Genomic DNA, 18,846 nt, shown 5'->3' with positions numbered 1-18,846 from the left:
AAGGGGTGGGACTGTGTTTGACCAATCACAATGGAGCCGGCCAGCTAACCAATCAGAGCAGACTGGGCTCTGGTTTCAGACAGAGGGTGAAAATAGGTGCTGCAGCACAGACAGTAGGAAAAAATAAAGAGCTTTTTGAACATGAGATAGTAGAGGAACAAAATACAAGTTTGAACCTGAAACTGAGCAGAATATGGTCCCTTAAAATATCTACATACTTCTTCCACCTCTGCTTATTGTGCACATACTGTAAGTATACTATAAGGGCATGGATTGGAGTAGATAACATGGGCATGTGTGAGGGAGGATACAAGTGTAAGTGAGGGCATGTGACTCTGCCAGTGAGGTGGCTGGACCAAATTTGGAAAGTGAATGCATCACATCTGAAAGCCGTTGTTTTACAAACAGCCTACCTGCCAGCACATAGCTGTACAGCCAAGTCAGCTCTTATTTCACACAGGGGACCACTGTGTCCTTCTAAGAGATAGCAGAGGACTCTTTACTTTCCAAGTTCTTGACCAGAAGATCACCGGTGTCCTTCCATTTAACATTTGTGATATTGGGCTATATAAATAAACATTGATTGACATTGAAATACCTTTCTGTATGAATAATTACGGATGATTCAAATATTTGCTTGACAAACACAGGCCTAATCTATTTTCCATCCCACATGATTTTTTTTACTAGCCAACTGTTGACATTCAATCCACAGTCAAACCACAGCTTTCTCCAAAATGTTTTAAAAGTCTAGCCTTCACTGGGCCCCAATGTGCATAAAAAGCAGATGAAATGGTTACTTTCTTCAGAAAACTTCCCAGAGTGTTTCCTTCTGGCTGCTTTATGGCTGCCCGTACCATATATCCTGAGTGACTGGGTGTTATTGGGAGGAATCCCACAGATGGTCCGACTATCAACACTCTATCTCCTCTAACCCTGTAGATATTTAACAGCTGTCCCTAACAAACTTTGGCTCTTTTCTTTTCTCTCTATTTGGAGCGATACTCTAGCATTTACTAAAGTTGTGATTAAGTCAGTGCCTATTAGAAGCGTGCTGTACTGTCAGTCTCAGTCTTAAAAAGAATGAATTCTAATTTATTGTTTTGAAAAAGTTATTATTCTCGTAAGCAATCAATTTTTGTATGTATCAAAAGGCAAACGTAATGATTTATACCAGCAACAGTAACAAATACAAATATATTACATTTACAAAAAACAAAACAGGGAGGGTTCCTAAAATAATGCTCAACTGTTTATATAGTTTCCTTTCAATGGATTACAAATATATAATTTTAGTGATATTGCTGTTAGCATTAGCAGTACTGATTCAGTAGGGTTAAGCATCAGGGTAACCGTGGAAACTGTGTCTTTCCCAAAAAGAAAGAAAAAAGTATCTACCGCTAGTCTTGAGCACTGTAAAAACAAGTTGTAGTTATAAAGTCCCCTCAAATGTACTAGGTGCCAGGTAAGAAGATATGGTAGAACTGTATCAGGCACTGCTGCTCCTTCACTGCACAATACATCGGCCTAATGTTGAGCTTTACATCATCTGTTGCTCCATAGTGAAGTACATCCGCGAGGTCTCTCCGCTATTCAAGAAGCCGTCCCTGGTGGCCGACCTGCCGTGGGACGGCGTCCGCCCGCAGTCGTCTAGCTACAGCGGCAGCGAGGACTCCGGCTCGCCCAAACACAGCTCCCCCCCCCCCAAAGACAGGAAGGTCATCAGCCTGAAGATGTGCTTCATCAGCAGGAACCTCATCATGCCAGACCTGGAGAACAGGTACATTGGGACCTCGTGTGTGTGTGTTGTGTGTGTGTGTGTGTGTGTGCGTGCGTGCGTGCGTGCGTGCGTGCGTCACATTGCTCTTTGTTAAAATTAGATCTGTTTGCAGACAGTCCTACAACCAGTGGTGACTGGTCATTAGGCACAGCCCCACCTGTCAGCAGAAAGTAATTAAATAATAATTTTTAAAAATGCAAAATAAATACATCTTAAAATATATTTTAAGATCATGTTTAATCATCTGATTTGTCTGTACTCTGTACATTGCTGTTTTAGTATGCGTTATTCTAATTAGTGTCTACACTGTGCCTATTGAGCCGTTTTGAGCGATGTGGGGCAAGCCCCGATCTAGCCCCTCTCTCTACTGTCAAAGTAAATGGGTGCTGTAAAAACTACACTGCGCATGCTCAGTCTTTTTCTATTCAATGTGTGCGGCAAACAAATTATCACCATAGGGGCACTGTGCTGGCATCCCCACCAAACGTCATCTGACATAATTCAGAGCTGATCGCGAAAATAGTGGTTGTGAAGAGGAGACAAGAGAGAGCAGCGTATAGCGATTACAATAAGTAAAACGGAAAGAAAATGAATGAAGTTGACCATCTACTTCAGCTTTGGTAAGTTCATTTTATGTCATATATTTTGTTGATCTTCTGTCATGTCTCGGAAACTATTATGATAGTTTATTCTTTATATTAGTTTTGTCATGTCCCTTTGTCCTGTGCTTTCTGTTTATTTTGATAAGTAATTCTCCCTCTCGTTTCAGGGCTCCATGCTCCCCACCCCTATGTGTCTCCTGCGTTCGTGATTGTTTACCCCGCCCTGATTGTTTCCACCTGTGCCCCTCACCTTGTGTATATATTGTGTTAGTCCCTACCTGTCCACGGCTAGTTCGTTTCTCATTCATGACTACGTTCAAGCCTGCTCCATGGTCGTATCCCATTTCTCATGCTCCTGGTTATTGCTCGAAAGAGTGATTTTGTGTTTCTTGTTTTGTTACTGTGATAAATCCAGTAAAGTCTTTATTTTTGAAAACAGTCTGAGTTCATGCCTCTGAGTTCACCCCTTGACAGTACGAACTGGCCATTAAAATGAACTCAGCCGACTCAGACCAGCTAAAGAACGCCATCCACTCTCAGGGCCAACGTCTTGAGCAACAAGAAGATTAGATGGCCGTCATACAGCACGGAGTGCAGCACCTAACCACCAGCCAGGCAGAACTACAATCATCGGTTCAACCCAGGTGAATCTGCTGGCAGCTGAGGTCCAGCGTGTGCTCACTCACCTGCAGGCTGCTTCTCCTCCCACGACTCCTCCGGTCCCAGCGGCGACCAGATCTGACCCCAACCTGGTGACTGGGCCGCACATCTCGTCCATGCTTCTGGCTCCACCCGAAAAGTTTTCGGAAGGCTGCCGGCCGTTCATCGTTCAGTGTCAGTTACACTATCGACACCAACCGGCTGCATTTCCCCCGGATTACTCCAAAGTGGCTTTCATGATCTCCCATCTCACCGGCCGAGCAGCAGCGTGGGCTACGGCAGAGTGGTCACGAGGCTCCCCCATCTGCGGGTCTCTGGCCGACTTCATAGACACCATAAGGAAGACTTTCGATCAAACCACTCCGGGCAGAGAAGCAGCTCGGGCTCTGATCAAGCTGCGGCAGAATCAGCGTAGTGTGGCTGACTATGCTATTGAGTTCAGGACTATTGCAGCCGACAGCGGCTGGAATTCCGCTGCACTGTTCGACGCATTCGTCAGCGGTCTCTCGGATCCCCTACAAGACCAGGTGGCGCCACTCGATCTGCCCGCTGACTTGGACTCCGTCATATCCATGCAGTTTTCCAGGCTTTGATTAACGATGTGTTGAGGGAGTTTCTAAACCGTTTTGTTTTTGTCTATCTGGACAACATCCTCATCTACTCCCATGACCTTGACACCCACAAACAACATGTCCGCCAGCTTCTACAAAAACTGCTCCAAAAGATGTTGTTTGTCAAAGCCGAAAAGTGCAAATTTCATGCAGAGACAGTCACTTTTTTGGGCTTCATCACCTCACCAGGTCAGGTTAAGATGGACCCAGCGAAGGTTAGCGCAGTAACCAGTTGGCCTATCCCTGACACTCGCAAGAAAGTGCAGCAGTTTTTAGGCTTTGCTCATTTTTACAGGCGTTTTGTGAGGTGCTTCAGTGCTATTGCAGCCCCTCTTCATGTCCTCACGTCCCCTCAGGTGCCTTTTGTGTGGTCTCCTCAGGCTGAGGAGGCTTTCTCTCGGCTTGAAAGGATGTTCACCACTTCCCCCATACTTACCCTGCCGGATCCCACTCGCCACTTTTGGTGAAAGTGGATGCCTCCAAGGGGGTGGGAGCGGTCCTCTCTCAGCGCCAACAGAAGGACAACAAGCTTCACCCCTGTGCTTTCCGGTCCAGGAAGCTCTCCCCGGCGGAAAGGAATTACGATGTGGGAAACCGTGAGTTGCTGGCCGTGAAGCTGGCGTTGGAAGAGTGGAAGCATTGGTTAGAGGGAGCCGAGCATCCTTTTGTGGTCTGGACCGATCACGAACCTTGAGTATATCAAGAAAGCCAAAAGACTGAACTTCCGCCAAGCTAGGTGGACCTTGTTTTTTAACCTTTTGACTTTGTTCTTTCTTACAGGCTGGGGTCTCAGAATGTCAAGCCTGACGCTCTGTCCCGTCTTTTTGACCCTGTGCCTGCAGTCAAGGAGCCGGAACCCATCACTCCATTGAATCGTGTGGTTGGAGTGCTGACTTGGCAAGTAGAGAAGGAGGTGATACGAGCTAACGGTGGGGCTCCTGCACCCAGGGGTTTCCCGCCTAACCGGCTATTCGTTCAGGAAGCCGAGCGACCACAGGTGATCCACTGGGCTCATACTTCGCTGCTCACCTGTCACCCCGGAGTCAAAAGGACCATGTTCATTATAAAGCAACGTTTCTGGTGGACATCCATGGAGAAGGAGGTGAAGGAGTATGTGGAGGCGTGCCCTGTCTGCGCTCGCAACAAAACCTCTTCCAGGGCGCGGACGGGATTGTTACAGCCACTTCCTATTCCCAACAGACCCTGGTCGGAGATTTTCCATCGTCACGGGGCTTCCCATCTCTAGAGGTAATACCACAGTTCTCACAGTGGTGGACCGTTTTTCCAAGTTGACACATTTTATTGCTCTGCCCAAAATGCCCTCAGCTAAGGAAACGGCTGAGGTCATGATGCATAATGTGTTTCGCCTGCATGGTTTCCCGAAGGATATTGTCTCCGATCGGGGTCCCCAGTTTGTGTCACGTTTCTGTCAGGAGTTCTGCAGCCTCATCGGTGCCACGGTCAGTCTCTCGTCTGGATACCACCCGGAGTCTAACGGCCAGACAGAGCGCCTGAACCAGGAACTGGAGACCTGCCTGCGCTGCCTGGTGTCCCAGAATCCATCCTCCTGGAGCGAGCACTTCACCTGGGTTGAGTACGCGCACAACATCCTTCCTACCTCTGCCAAAGGCCTGTCGCCGTTTCATTGTGTTTATGGTTACCAGCCGCCACTGTTCCCAGCCACGGAGAGAGAGGTCACGGTCCCGTCTGCCCTCGGTCTTGTCAGGCGTTGTCATCGCGTGTGGGCTGCGGCTAGGAAAGTCCTCTGCAGAAATTCGCAGCTCGTGACACGAGCAGCAGACCGAAGACGCCGACCAGCTCCTGTGTACCAGCCAGGCCAAAAAGTCTAGCTTTCTACGCGGGATCTTGCCCTCCACGTACTCTCCCGCAAGTTGGCTCCCCGGTTTGTGGGTCCCTTTCCCATCACCAAGGTCATCAACCCAGCTTCAGTGAGTCTACGGCTCCCCAGGTCCATGAAGATACATCCCACCTTCCATGTAGGGAAATTGAAACCGCTGAAGGAGAGCGCCATGGCTTCCACCGCCAAACCCCCCCCGCCCCCCCGAATGATCGATGGAGTTCCGGTCTACACGGTCAAACATCTCTTGGCTACAAGGAAGAGGGGTAGAGGGCGGCAGCTCCTTGTCCACTGGGAAGGTTACGGCCCTGAGGAGCGGTCGTGGATTCCTTCCCGCTTCATTGTAGACAAGAGCCTCATTGAGGATTTTGATCACCTCAACTCGGAGGAGCCTGGGCCGTCAGGAGCCGTCCCTAGAAGGGGGGGTACTGTCATGTCTCGGAAACTATTATTAGACCCTCCAGAAAAACGCGGGCAAAAATCCTTGATTATGCGGGCTAAATTCCTTGATTATGCGATTAAACATGCAGAGTTTTCATGTGATTTTATGCGGTGAGATTGCGAAATATGCGGAAAGTTGTTAAATATGCGGGACAAAAGAATAACAATTTTTTTAATATTGGGCTGTCTTATTTATTCTCTCTCACACACAACCTGCCACTAACGTTAAACACCTTTACTATTCAATTAAACACATTCAATGTTTATTTATTGTAAAAGCAATAAAATACAGTTAATGTGTGTTCATTTTTTGCGGTCAATATTTTCAAAATGTTTGTTGTTATGTTAAGAAAAACAATAGTGTGGTGCAGTGATGACGTATTTTTGGAGGCTGACCTTGAAGTTAGCATCGCAAATGCTAGCTGTGGCTATGGTTGGCGTTATGACGTTTTGTAGTCTCATTTAGTCACTTGTTACTTATCTTAACGCTGTTAAGACACAAAGAAGCTTCGGACATTCATGAGTGGGGTATTTACTGACGTCCAACAAAACCTATTAATCTTTTCAGCTTGCGTTAACATACGACCTTCAGGCTTCTTACCAAAAACATGATCGATAAACTGTTGACTTGGACCAGGGGAAGGGAATTGGTCAAATGCTTTCCCCACTATATAGTTAGTTTATTTTTAGTTTATTTTTCCGCTACTTGCTTTCCCCCCCCCCCTAACCTGTCTGCCTCTTTTCCCCTACTCCCCCCCCTACCCGACTTGTAAAGCGACCTTGGGTTTCGTGAAAGGCGCTATATAAATATTATGTATTATTATTATTATTATTAAATGCATTAGCTCATTCCTGCACCACTCTAAAGCAGTGATACGATTCATACAAATTAATTAAAACAATTAACCTTTTTCCGACAATATTATTGCTTTCTGTTCTTAAATCAAAGAATATGTAAAATGCCACTCACATACTAAATGATGGCATTTCTGAGTAACTTCATAAAAGAATACCTGCTATCCCTATCATTTTTGAGATGTCAAATTAATAAATTAATTAATAAAACAGTTAGATAATTAATGTAAAGCTGTTTGAATTTAATTATAAGAATTACAATTTTATTTTTCAAATAAAATCTATTCTGTAAGAAATATCATTTTAAAGTTGCTTTGATGTTTCACATTGGCAATGAAAGTTAGTTTGGAGTTTACTTTATTTTGTCTAGTCCATAAAATAGCTTATACGGTTGTTGAGTCCTTGTGTTAAATGTTGTTTTATTAGCTCAATTTGTATTTATTTTGTTTCTCTGTAAAGGGTCTTTGAGCACCTGTAATAGTGCTTGATAAAATAAATTTTTATCACATGTTGTCCCCTCAGACTGCTGGAGCTGCACTCCCCAGACGGGCAGCACACGGTGGTCCTGCGCTGTAAGGACGGACCCTCGGCCAGCTCCTGGTTCACAGCGGTCCACACCAACATCGCCGCTCTGCTGCCTCACACCCTGGCTCACATCAACTCTTACCTGGGGGCCACGTCTGCGGCCTCCACACACCCCCATCTCAAACACATCGGCTGGCTGGCTGAACAGGTATATCAGGACGACAGCTGCATGCTATTTTACAGGTCGTTATCATTTTCAGTTGCTTAGGGCTGATAACCATTTTAAACATTATATTCTATGTGTTACACAATATTCATTTGGTCAGACTAGCTTAACATAGAGTGAAAGTGAAATGTTAAAAGTGAATAATCATGCTGTCCTGCTTCCAACTGAGAATTGTACGTATCTTGTTAGTTGAAAACTGAAACAGGCAACACTAGGGCTAGGTTTCACGTTGAATCTGGTTGGAGGTTGCCTAATAACTCCTATTTTATTTCTCTGTCCCTCTATCTATTCATTATTTTATTCTTTTTGCCATCAATGACAAAATAAATAAACTTTAAATACTTCGCATTTTCGCTGGCATTGACTTTGGTGTTCTCCCGTTAAAAAAATAGGTGAACATCTTTAGAAATCCACTTATTGACTTTCTCGCTGAACATTAGATGATGAGATGAAAAACACGGTCATGGTTTCTGATACGAAGCTATGCTAAGCTAAGTTAAAAGACATAAAGCAGGGGCACTTTGTCTGGTTCTGCACAAAGGTAAAAAGGAAAAAAATCTAACGAAAAGTGAGTCCAAAAGCTGGTCTTTGGACAGAGCCAGGCTAGCTGTTTCTCCTCCATCTGACTTAATGCTAAGCTATGCTAACTGCTAACACTAGCTTTATAACTAACATATAAACTGAAAGTGATATTATTCTTCTCATGTACCTTTCAGCAAGAAAGCGATGAAGCATATTTACTCAACTGTGAAACTTTAAAGTGACTCATTTCACGAGCAGATCATATCTGTTGCTTATTAATGCTATTCCACACATAATGTTCTCTTTCACAGCCAGATCAAATGTGGCTGACATCTGGTAAATGAGCTTTGCAGCCGGTGTCTGCACTTGACCAGAGATTACTGTATTAAACATCTAGCCTCTCGTGCTATGATGGTGCTACAGCTGTTTGAAATGCTGAACATAAAAAAAACTGTAGATCCAACACATGTTACTAAAGCCACACCTTTACATTTTTCTCTAATATCTACTCAAATAGATGCTTTGTGACATGCATTTTTAAGATTCAATACATATCAAAGTAATTCATATATCCTCGAACATTCGGTCAAAGTAATCACACAAGTATGTTATCCAACCCAGTCTCACGGCTTTTCGTGTTATAGTCACAACATTTAATATATTGATTCGTGTTCACCGTATTCTTTTTTTTCCGTGTCACACAGAATGATTTTAAAAGCAATGTATTTCTATTGGTAGTGTGTTTCGTGCCTGCAACACGTCTTTTTGTCCGGTCGGGTCTTGGAAGAGCTGTGTGGTTGATAAAAACATGTTCTTACTCAATATCAAGCCACGATTATTGTTTTTATTTTTATTCGTATAATTTCTGACTTTTTTTGCCGTCCGCAAAGAAAATAAATGTGTCTCAGAGCCTCAGAATACTAAAATCTGTATTTTTTTCAATCTTTTTTTCCTTCTAATTTGTTTCTTTTCTAAATAACACACCGTTATTTACTCACCAATAACACACAATTATCCTTGTTTTTATTTATTTGTTTAATTCTATAATCTCTGGCTTTTTTGGCGTCCGTCAGTAACTGAGTTTCCAAATAAATTCACCGGAAACAGACGTAGGCCTATAAGGGACATTTTGAGCATCATTGCGATACACACCCACTGAACTGATTGCCCTAAATCGTACCGGCCCACATTTGTAAGTGTTCCGGCCACTACCTTTTTTTTTTTTGCTTACCTAAATCCTACCGGCCCACCTTTGTAAGTGTTCCGGCCCGGCCCGGTCCAGCCCAGCCCAGCCCAGCCCAGTGGGGTATGGCCCATGCCATGTTGGCAGGGAAACGGGGTTCAGGGGGAGTGGCTGTATGGCTGTACACGTAGGATAGAAAAGGGGGAAGTGACGTCTGACTCAGAGGTCGCGCGGCTGTGGAGAAGAACGTGTTGCCCACATTCTGTTACTGAGTTTAGGCTAGTTAGCTAGCAGGTTTATTGTTTTGGGTGTAGTCACTTTTGCCTCCACTTGCTGTTCAAATAAATGTTGAAAGAAAAAGTAAATCTGTTTACAGTTCTGTTTTATATGGGTGTTGAAGAAGAAGAAGAAGAAGAATTGGGAGGGATGAAACCCTCTTTAATGGTCACATGCAGAGCACACAGCAAAGTGAAATGTGTTCTCTGCTTTTAACCCATCCTAGTACCAGGAGTCTAGTACTAGGAGCAGTGGGCAGCTATTGTACAGCGCCCGGGGAGCAATGGGAGTGAGGGGGGAAGGGGGATGTCCGGTGCCTTGCTCAAGGGCACCACGGCAGGGCAGGAGGTGAACTAGGACCTCTCCAAGTAGAAGTCCAAACTCCAAAAGTAGGTCTGGTCGGGGACTTGAACTGGCGACCCTACGGCTTACAGTCCAAGCCCCTACTGACTGCCATAGATTTAGTCCCTAATTTTGCTCTCAGTGCACCAGATTGATGCATTTAACTTCAACATTTAAAAAAAAAAAAGCTTGCCCCCGGACCCCCCTAGGGGTGGGGGCAAGCTGCTTGGGCAGGTGGTGAGGTCCAGCACCTGCCCAAACCCCCTGTTAAATTGTCTCACCCACATTGAGGATGCTTCCTACGCCCATGTTTTATCCCATGTGTCAAGTCAGGCAAATTGGGTCAAAATGTTATTGCATCAATGATCTGTTAACATTAAAATTATTAAATATATGCTGTAATTATTTTGATCTAGGCAACCCAAGGGCTCAGGTAATGTGATTACTATATGAATAATTGTCCAAAATAACATAAAATGCATAGGGTTTTTTGTTAAGTAACAGACTTTCATCGCCGGCCGGCCGATACATGCCGCGCATTCAGTGGGCCTGTCTGTCAATTAATCCCTGGGCCACTTTTTCCCCCCAGTCCGCCCCTGGGCTCAGGTGCCCAGGTGCTCAGGAGTGTTTAGAACGGTTTTGTCACAAATAATTCAAAAGATTATTTCCGCGGCACACCTTCATATGATCATTATAGTTATACAAACAATAAGAGAATAAATCAAAAACAGGTTTAAATACAGTTTAAAAGGGGAGTGATTTGTAAAATATCCATAAAGAAAAATAAAATCTGTTTACAGTTCTGTTTCATATGGGTGCTGAGAGAGGTATCCATAGATCTCTTCATGTTGCTCTCAAAGTGCACCAGATTGATGCTTTCAACTTCAATATTTAAAAAAATATCTTCCGTGGGGAGCATCCCCCCAGACCCCCCTAGAGGAGGTGAGGTCAGCTCCCCAATAGCACTTTACCCTTGCCTATATGCCGTGAGCTGATTATGGAGCCTTCATTGTAACAGTAATTCAGATGCAATTAGCCTATATAAAAGGCCTCAAATTGGAAGCATTGTCTGGGCCGTCTTTTTCACTCAATTCTGCAATAGGTAGATCTCGCCTTTTACCTAGGCCAGGGGTTGGCAACCCGCGGCCCACGGGCCGCATGCGGCCCTTTAAGCCCTCTGCTCTGGCTCCCTTGAGCTTAGACAAAAATAAGAAGGAAATAAAATAAAAGTATTTGTATGACTATTCATATTTTGTTGCACGGTTGAAAATGTTTCGTATCTTGTATTTTGAGGTGATACTGTGACACATAAATAAAAAACAAAACGGTTTTAATTAGGTCAACTAAAATATGCGTCACATCCTGCTACGGTCCCGCGCGAGCGCCTTTTCTTGGAGGCGCTCGCGCGGGGACCCCCGGCTCGATAAGCGAACTATGGATAAATCAAAGAAAAGTACCGGAGGAACACAGGATTTAATTCTGCGTGGACATAGTTATATGCTTTCACAGCAAACGATGCTGGTTTACTGGTATGTTTGATATGTAGAGAGAAGTTCTCAACGGTGCTGCAGCCTTTACGTATCGAGGAACAACACAGGAGAGGAAGACAGCTGACGATCTTCAGTCATAATTCAATGGGGTATGTCATTTATTTCAGAAAACACTTTTTGTTATATTCCATGGAATGCTCTTAACGTCCCGATAGCAATGAATATATTAAATGCTTTGACAATAAATACATACAAAAATTAATCTCTGGAAGCCGTAGCGCTGTAAAAAGCACGACCAATCATTATGTGCACAAACTTATCTCGTGGCCTCATTGATGATGCGCGTTCGTGTGTGTTGGAGGAGGGAATCTGTAAGAAAGTCTGAAGGAAGAGGCATATTTTTTCCGGTTGTGTATTTTCAAATTCTAGCGCACACGAGCCGGTTTCTCCATTCTTACGTACCCTTCCTTTAATTCGTTTTAGGGTGCAGCTATATGTTTTATTTATTTCAAAGTGGGCCCATTTTAATAATATTTTTTTTTCCTTCAAATGTGCAGAGGACTCTCCAAGTGCTGTGTTTAATTTATTTTAAAGTAGGCCTGTGTATTATTTGTAATTCTCCTTATAGGAGTTCTTTGTTTCTTATTAGAGGTTAACAGTTTTATATAATGTAATAAATAGCCTAATAAATGCAAAAAAACTGTAGTTTTTGTCTGATATAACAATAAATACAACTTAGCTATCAAGCTATGAAATATGTTTTGCGGCTCCAGACAAAAAATGTTTGGGGAAAAAGGAGCAAAATGGCTCTTTTGGTCAAAAAGGTTGCAGACCCCTGACCTAGGCCGAGGTCGGTGATCTTTGGCTTAAAAAGGTTGGTGACCACTGGTCTGGTGTCTTGCCTCTGTTGCGTTCACTGAACATGGAAATTACAGTCCTACCGTCCTCTCTGTCATGATGAGGTTCACGTAAAGCACGGTTAATGTTAATGTGTCTCAAATATACGTCAATCAAGTGGCACCTGCTAACGGGGTGGTGGATGATAGGTTTACATCTAAAAACGTATTTTTCAAACATTATTATTTTAATTTAATTTTTCTTTCTTTTGTTACTTTTTTTTTTAACGGTAAGCGATCTACCCGCACCACACTCGCGATCGATCGACTTGTTGGCGACCACTGCTCTAAGTCAATGGACATTTGTCATCTCACACACATACGCTGGCATTCTGCTCTGCAGCAGCAGCAGCAGCAGCAGCAGCAAAGGAAGTGTGTGTTTTCTTGAATTAGCTTTTGTCCTACATTTATGTCCATTGAAAAGGCTGCTCTCAGTTCACATCCAGGAACAAGACTGAGTATTTTATCCTTTCACTTTGATGAAGGGTCCATTCAGAGTCATGGTGAATGCTTATCTCGACTTGGCTCAAACAGGAAGTACCAAAGCCAGTTTCTGTTGAATTGCACTCCTTCCTGTAAAGCCCACCTACTCACCACAGTGCTAAAACAAACACATAAATACATTTGAATGCCATCACCTCTCCACCAACACTGCACTCACTCCGCCAGGACTCATTCCAACACCACCCTAGTTTTACAAACAATGATTAAAGTCAAACTGTGACAGTGAGCTACTCCAATATATCCCTGTACACTGGAATCTCTATCAGTGTGCCCATCAACTGTAACTTCCATCACTTCAACTGTTCATTGTTAAACAGTGCTGCACAATATTCAAATTGTAGTCAAAATCACAGGAGGCACAGTTTTTAATATACTGTTTATGCACTTCCTATGTATGACATAGCTACGGCAACATAAAGTGTGTAAATATAAACTATTCTGAATTAAGGTTTATGGCATTTTATAGATGACCCTGCCTACAAATCAGATTAATACAGACAGAAAAAAAACATCTTTGTCTGGTTTAGATCTTCTTAAATAATCACAACATGATCATTTAAAATATAACATTATAATAATCACAATAGGGCTAACAGACAGCTCAGTCGTTAAAGCTGGTGGCCCACATACATCCAGTGTCCGCTGCCTAGTACAAGGGTTTGAATCCAGCTCTCCAAACATCCCAATGTGCTTCCCTTTGTCTCCCACCGTCAGCACTGTATCTCTCAATAAAGGCACCTTCTCGTCCAAAACATATTTAAAAATAATAGAACTGAAGTCTCCTCCTGACTGTCTCCTCCTGACTTTCTCCCTCAGGTTCAGCTGGAAGGTGGACGGCAGCAGTATAAGCCCGTTGTCATGGCCCTGACGGAGAAGGACATCCTGCTGTTTCAGGCGGTGCCGTGGAGCAGAGAGTCCTGGTCCACGCCTCTGCTCACACACCCACTGCTGGCCACAAGGTGAGGGGCAGCTAGAGCCGTAAGGGTCAAAGTTCACTGTCCTCAAACTGTAATCAAGTCATTCCTTCATGGTACAGATAGTAATATTTATATTAAAATGCATTTTTGATATGACAATTTTCCAACGTATCAATAAGGGTTGCATGATTCATTGTAAAAGGTATGGACATGTGCCATATTGCAGTAAGCATAATATTAAGTTAATCCTAGATGTCTAAATGAAGCATTGTTGAGATGCAGAGAGGTGTGGGCTTTCTAACATACCTTGTTTGGTACAGTCATTTTGTTTTTATATGATTTCCAGGTCGACACAATCTCTTTTAGCCTTCTGCAATTTACAATCATAGCACACATCAATGTGTCCCAGATACTGGACAGTACAGAGACTCACTGACCTATAAACATGCTTTAAAATAAATAATGAACAAAAATGAAAAGAAACAATAACAAGGTTGTTGGTGTTTACCTCGATGATATGCATGCCCCCTCGTCCTCAGAAAGACCACTAACTAGACAGGTCAGTGTTGTGTCATGGACAGCAAGAGGAGCTTAACACTGACTATAATCCATGTGCTAGATGTTACTGTGCCCTCACACATGTCTCCCCTCAGGCTGGTTCACTCTGGCAGTGCTCGGGGGTCTCCTGCTCAGGGGTCAGACCTGGTGTTTGCCACCCGGACGGGCACAGGGCGGGGCATCGAGTCCCACACCTTCAGAGTGGAGACCCACTGGGACCTGTCGTCATGGACGCGAGCCCTCGTGCAGGGGGCGCACGCCGCGGCTGAGCTCATCAAAGAAGTCTCCATCGGTGAGTGTGAGCGTGATTCCAGTTTAGAGTCAGCAGTGAAATACCCTGAGGACATCGATCCTGGTCGCCTTAAGGCCAGAACCAGCTTCCATGGAAAAGTGATGTTGTTTGAAACGTGCATGGCTGTTGCTCTTATATTTATAACTTATAGCAGGCTGAACATTGGAACATCTCCTTTGTATTGTTGTATAATTCAAACATTATTTTGGGATACCTTCCAGTATTGGATAACTTATAAGCAGGGGTTCACATAACTTTTTACTGTTCGCAGTACCCTCGCAGCGGGGTTACTGTGCGGAGCACATAAAGCAGACCCTTCACGCGATAGCGAGGGGTAGAGCGAGGGATCGCAGATGCCGTCGCGTTCGCGGACAGATACAAAAAATGTAGCCTAAATGGCTCTCGAATTATACTTTGTAAAGTCTATGTGTGGGAAACCCTGCTATCTTACCAGTTCTTATGCAACTCGCAAATCTCTCTCTCTCTCAATGTTGGTGCGCAAATGCGCTTTTTTGATCCGGTGCTCTTTTTTTGGCGGGGGGTACGCACCAGTTATGTGCAGCCCTGCTTATAATGACCAAAATGTTCCTATGTTAACATATGATAATATAAAGTGTGGCCTTCAATTGGAGAACAAAAAATGGCAAATTATTTCATTCACAAATGTCCTTTTCTCCAAATTTCTACCGTGTTATGTTTTTTTAATGACAGGGTGCTATATAACAATTATATTTAATTTTGAAATATAAAAGAGCAGTTTTACAGTTAACACAGTGTTTCACTTAAATTAGGTGTAACAGACAACAACCTTTTAACACTAAGGACATTTATCTATTTATGTTCTGTACATTCCACTGTGAGATGGTGTAAATTGTTGTATTTGATGAAAAATAACAATGGACTATCTTCAGATAAAAACTCTGCTGGTGTCTTTCTTGGTCCTCTCCGCTCAGTGTGAGCTGCTGCTGAATGACAACACTAAACACAGAGAGTAAAACAAACAGAAGTAATAAAACATAAATAAAATAAAATAAAATAAATTCTTTAAAAAAAGTGAGGTTTTTGTGTGTGTGTGTGTGTGTGTGTGTGTGTGTGTGTGTGTGTGTGTGTGTGTGTGTGTGTGTGTGTGTGTGTGTGTGTGTGTGTGTGTGTGTGTGTGTGTGTGTGTGTGTGTGTGTGTGTGTGTGTGTGTGTGTGTGTGTGTGTGTGTGTGTGTGTGTGTGTGTGTGTGTGTGTGTGTGTGTGTGTGTGTGTGTGGAGTGTGAAACAGACATACAATGTTTTCATGTATATATGCCCTTAAAGGTCAGTGAGAGAGCTTCTCTGTGGAAAGCAGAAATGGGTCCAGCAGAGGGGAATGTTTCCTCTGAGCTGAACCAGCAGCTGGCCTTTCTCCCTTTGTCTTTTTCTTCTCTGTCCTGCTACAGATGTACAGGAAGAAGTAACAGTGATACACATGGAAATGCTCAATGATCAAATAACGTCCCAGTTGAATCTGCACCAGGCAGGACTTTTATATTCAAGATACTTTAAACTTCTGCAACAAAGAGGAACAACCCATCATAGATTCATTTATTTTTATGATTATTGAGGCGACAACATTCACTTGTATATTAATAGCATACTTCCAGAGATTGAGAGGAAGACATTTTGTCTGCTGTCAACACATGGCAGTTATTATGCTCCACATATTTTGGAACAAGCTCCCAGAAAACTTCAGGTCAGCTGCAACTCACTTCTTTTCCATGTTTCCTTTTTGATACCGGCTGCTGCCATTATCCAATCAAATAACTCGTATAACTTACACTGCACTGTAACTCTTCTTCCATTCTATACCTTGTTTTCATTGTATTTTCTTGGCTTTTTAATGACTGGTTTTTACATGTTACCCTAATGCTTCTAATGTTTGCTGTGGAAATGTGCTGTATAAATAATTCTGCCTTGCCTATGTACGTTTTTCGTGCTGATATGAATATGTGCACTTCATAATATTAATGAGCGTACATGAAGGCTGCACCTTAACGTGCACTCACACCTGCTGTTCTTATAATAATACTTTTCCTTTATAAAGCGCTTTTCTACGTTTTTACAATTGTAAATCTCTCTATCCAGGCTGCACCTTGAGCCGGCAGGATGTGCGTCTGACGCTGCACTACGAGAAGGGCTTCACTGTGACCATGGAGCAGGTGGACCCAGCGGGGGGGGCCGTGCTCTTCAGGTACCCCTACGAGAAGCTCCGGATGTCCGCAGACGATGGAATACGCAACCTCTACCTGGACTTTGGAGGTCCAGAGGGAGAGATGGTGAGACAAAAGAATAAGATGTTAGCTGTTTCCTGATAGGAACTCTGGGTAATGTCTGCCCGCACAACAGAACTGTCAGAAGCGATCTCACGTATAGGAAATACTCAGATTTGATTGAACTTACAGATGTAGATCGTTCAGGAGGCACGGCATTTCCCAGAATACACCGCTGTCACGCAGCAAGCTGCTAAACTTGGTCAAAAACAACTGAAATAATTTCTTGCCTTGAATTTGTTTGACGATTTTAGCATACTGACAAAAACTTCAAAATCTGGTATTCTCTCCATTTACATTTATTTAGTTTTTTACTTCCATAAAGAATATTCCACACTTACATTAGACACACTCATCAGGAGCTGGCAGTAAGACCTCGGTGTGAATGATCCAGACATACAGCTCCTCGAGGGAATGTGCTATCTGTTACGTTTTGGGCATTTCCAAGGTTATGTAACCAGTCTAATTTAATATTTAAAAATTCCAGTCATATGGCAAAGCAGGAACATCATTAAATAGGTCTGCACTGATCAATCAACAAATGAGAGTGTGGATCTTCTGCTTTATTTTATGAAAAGCATCTGAACTTCTCTGAGTTGTGTCTCGGACCCCACTGCTGTTACGTATTGCGTTTACTATACAGTAATTACTGTGTTGTACTTTTCATTAATTCCAACTTCCTTTTAGCAAAAGTAGCGTCTACTGTTTTCTCTGCGTCACATTGCAGTGCAAACGCTTTGGTGTAACATTAATGACTTAACTATGTGACCATGGATGAGAGAAAATACATTAGAATGATTCAATATGTAGAATAATATAGAATCTGTTCCACCAATCAATGTCTTTATTTATGGTTTCTAATTTTATTATAGTAGTTGACGGAAAACCATGCTCCTTCTGTCTTTATGGTGAGCTTTATATGGTACATTTTTACTGTGCACTAAACTGTCACAATCGCATTTCAAAGCTTTTTCTACTTTTCAACATTTTTATATTCACCTTGACCATGGTTTGAACTTAAATGTAAAAAAAATGCTAATGAATTTCTACATTTTGAAATGTATAAATCAATAGTTTTGATCTCTTTTAATGTCATTAGGCTCAAATCGTGTGCAATACAAACGTATTCTAGCGAATGGATTCTAATGGAAACATTCTAGTGAAAAGAGTCTGTGTGTTGATTAGGGTTGAAGGGGAACTCCAACAGTTTCAAACATCAGTCCTGAGAGACGCACCCTGACAACTAAAATGACTCATCATAACACATCTTCAATGAACTGTTGCATTGTGGGTAACGTAGGGGCCACGTTTCAAAAGACGACAGTGTGGAATAAAAAACATGTTGTATATCTCAGTATAGAAAATGGAAACTCATTTTCTTTTTCCTCCTCTCCTCCTCTCCTCCTCTCCTCTCCTCTCCTCCCTCCTCTCCTCCTCTCCTCCCTCCCCTCCTCTCCTCCCTCACCTCCTGTCCTCCTCTCCCCCCTCCTCTCCTCTCTCTCCTCCCTCCTCTCCTCTCCTCCCTCCCCTCCTCTCCTCCTCTCCCCCCTCCTCTCCTCTCCTCTCTCCCCTCCTCTCCTCTCCTCTCCTCTCCTCTCCTCTCCTCTCCTCTCTCCCCTCCTCTCCCCTCCTCTCCCCTCCTCTCCTCCTCTCCTCTCCTCTCCTCTCTCCCCTCCTCTCCCCTCCTCTCCTCTCCTCTCCTCTCCTCTCTCTCCTCTACTCTCCTCTCTCTCCTCTCTCCCCTCCTCTCCTCTCCTCTCCTCTCTCCCCTCCTCTCCTCTCCTCTCCTCTCTCCCCTCCTCTCCTCTACTCTCCTCTCTCCCCTCCTCTCCCCTCCTCTCCTCTCCTCTACTCTCCTCTCTCCCCTCCTCTCCCCTCCTCTCCTCTCCTCTCTCTCCTCTCTCCTCTCTCCTCTCCTCTCCTCTCCTCTCCTCTCTCCCCTCCTCTCCTCTCCTCTCTCTCCTCTCTCCCCTCTACTATCCCCTCCTCTCCTCTCCTCTCTCCCCTCCTC

General features: G+C 43.6%; 2 protein-coding genes across 2 annotated transcripts in view; both read left to right on the top strand.

The window, feature by feature from the left end:
• Positions 1-18,846, top strand: part of sntb2 (syntrophin, beta 2) — a 64,529-nt gene that overhangs the window by 42,140 nt on the left and 3,543 nt on the right. Inside the window, exons 2-6 of the mRNA XM_079681527.1 lie at positions 1,564-1,780; positions 7,330-7,540; positions 13,588-13,730; positions 14,342-14,538; positions 16,651-16,841. Coding sequence (XP_079537653.1) covers positions 1,564-1,780; positions 7,330-7,540; positions 13,588-13,730; positions 14,342-14,538; positions 16,651-16,841 — 959 coding nt within the window. The remainder of the gene's footprint in view (positions 1-1,563; positions 1,781-7,329; positions 7,541-13,587; positions 13,731-14,341; positions 14,539-16,650; positions 16,842-18,846) is intronic.
• On the top strand, positions 3,767-6,442 carry LOC307041169 (uncharacterized protein; the record flags this gene model as incomplete). The annotated part of the gene is made up of 6 exons (XM_079684492.1): positions 3,767-3,868; positions 4,034-4,116; positions 4,209-4,295; positions 4,496-4,533; positions 4,633-4,901; positions 5,039-6,442. The coding sequence occupies 6 exons, from the start codon at positions 3,767-3,769 to the stop codon at positions 5,501-5,503; spliced, it is 1,044 nt and encodes a 347-aa protein (XP_079540618.1). The 3' UTR covers positions 5,504-6,442.

Source organism: Notothenia rossii (assembly GCF_949606895.1).
Source record: "Notothenia rossii genome assembly, chromosome: 5".
NCBI lineage: Eukaryota > Metazoa > Chordata > Actinopteri > Perciformes > Nototheniidae > Notothenia > Notothenia rossii.
Note: the sequence above shows the minus strand (reverse complement) of the source record. Positions and strands in the feature narration are given on the sequence as shown.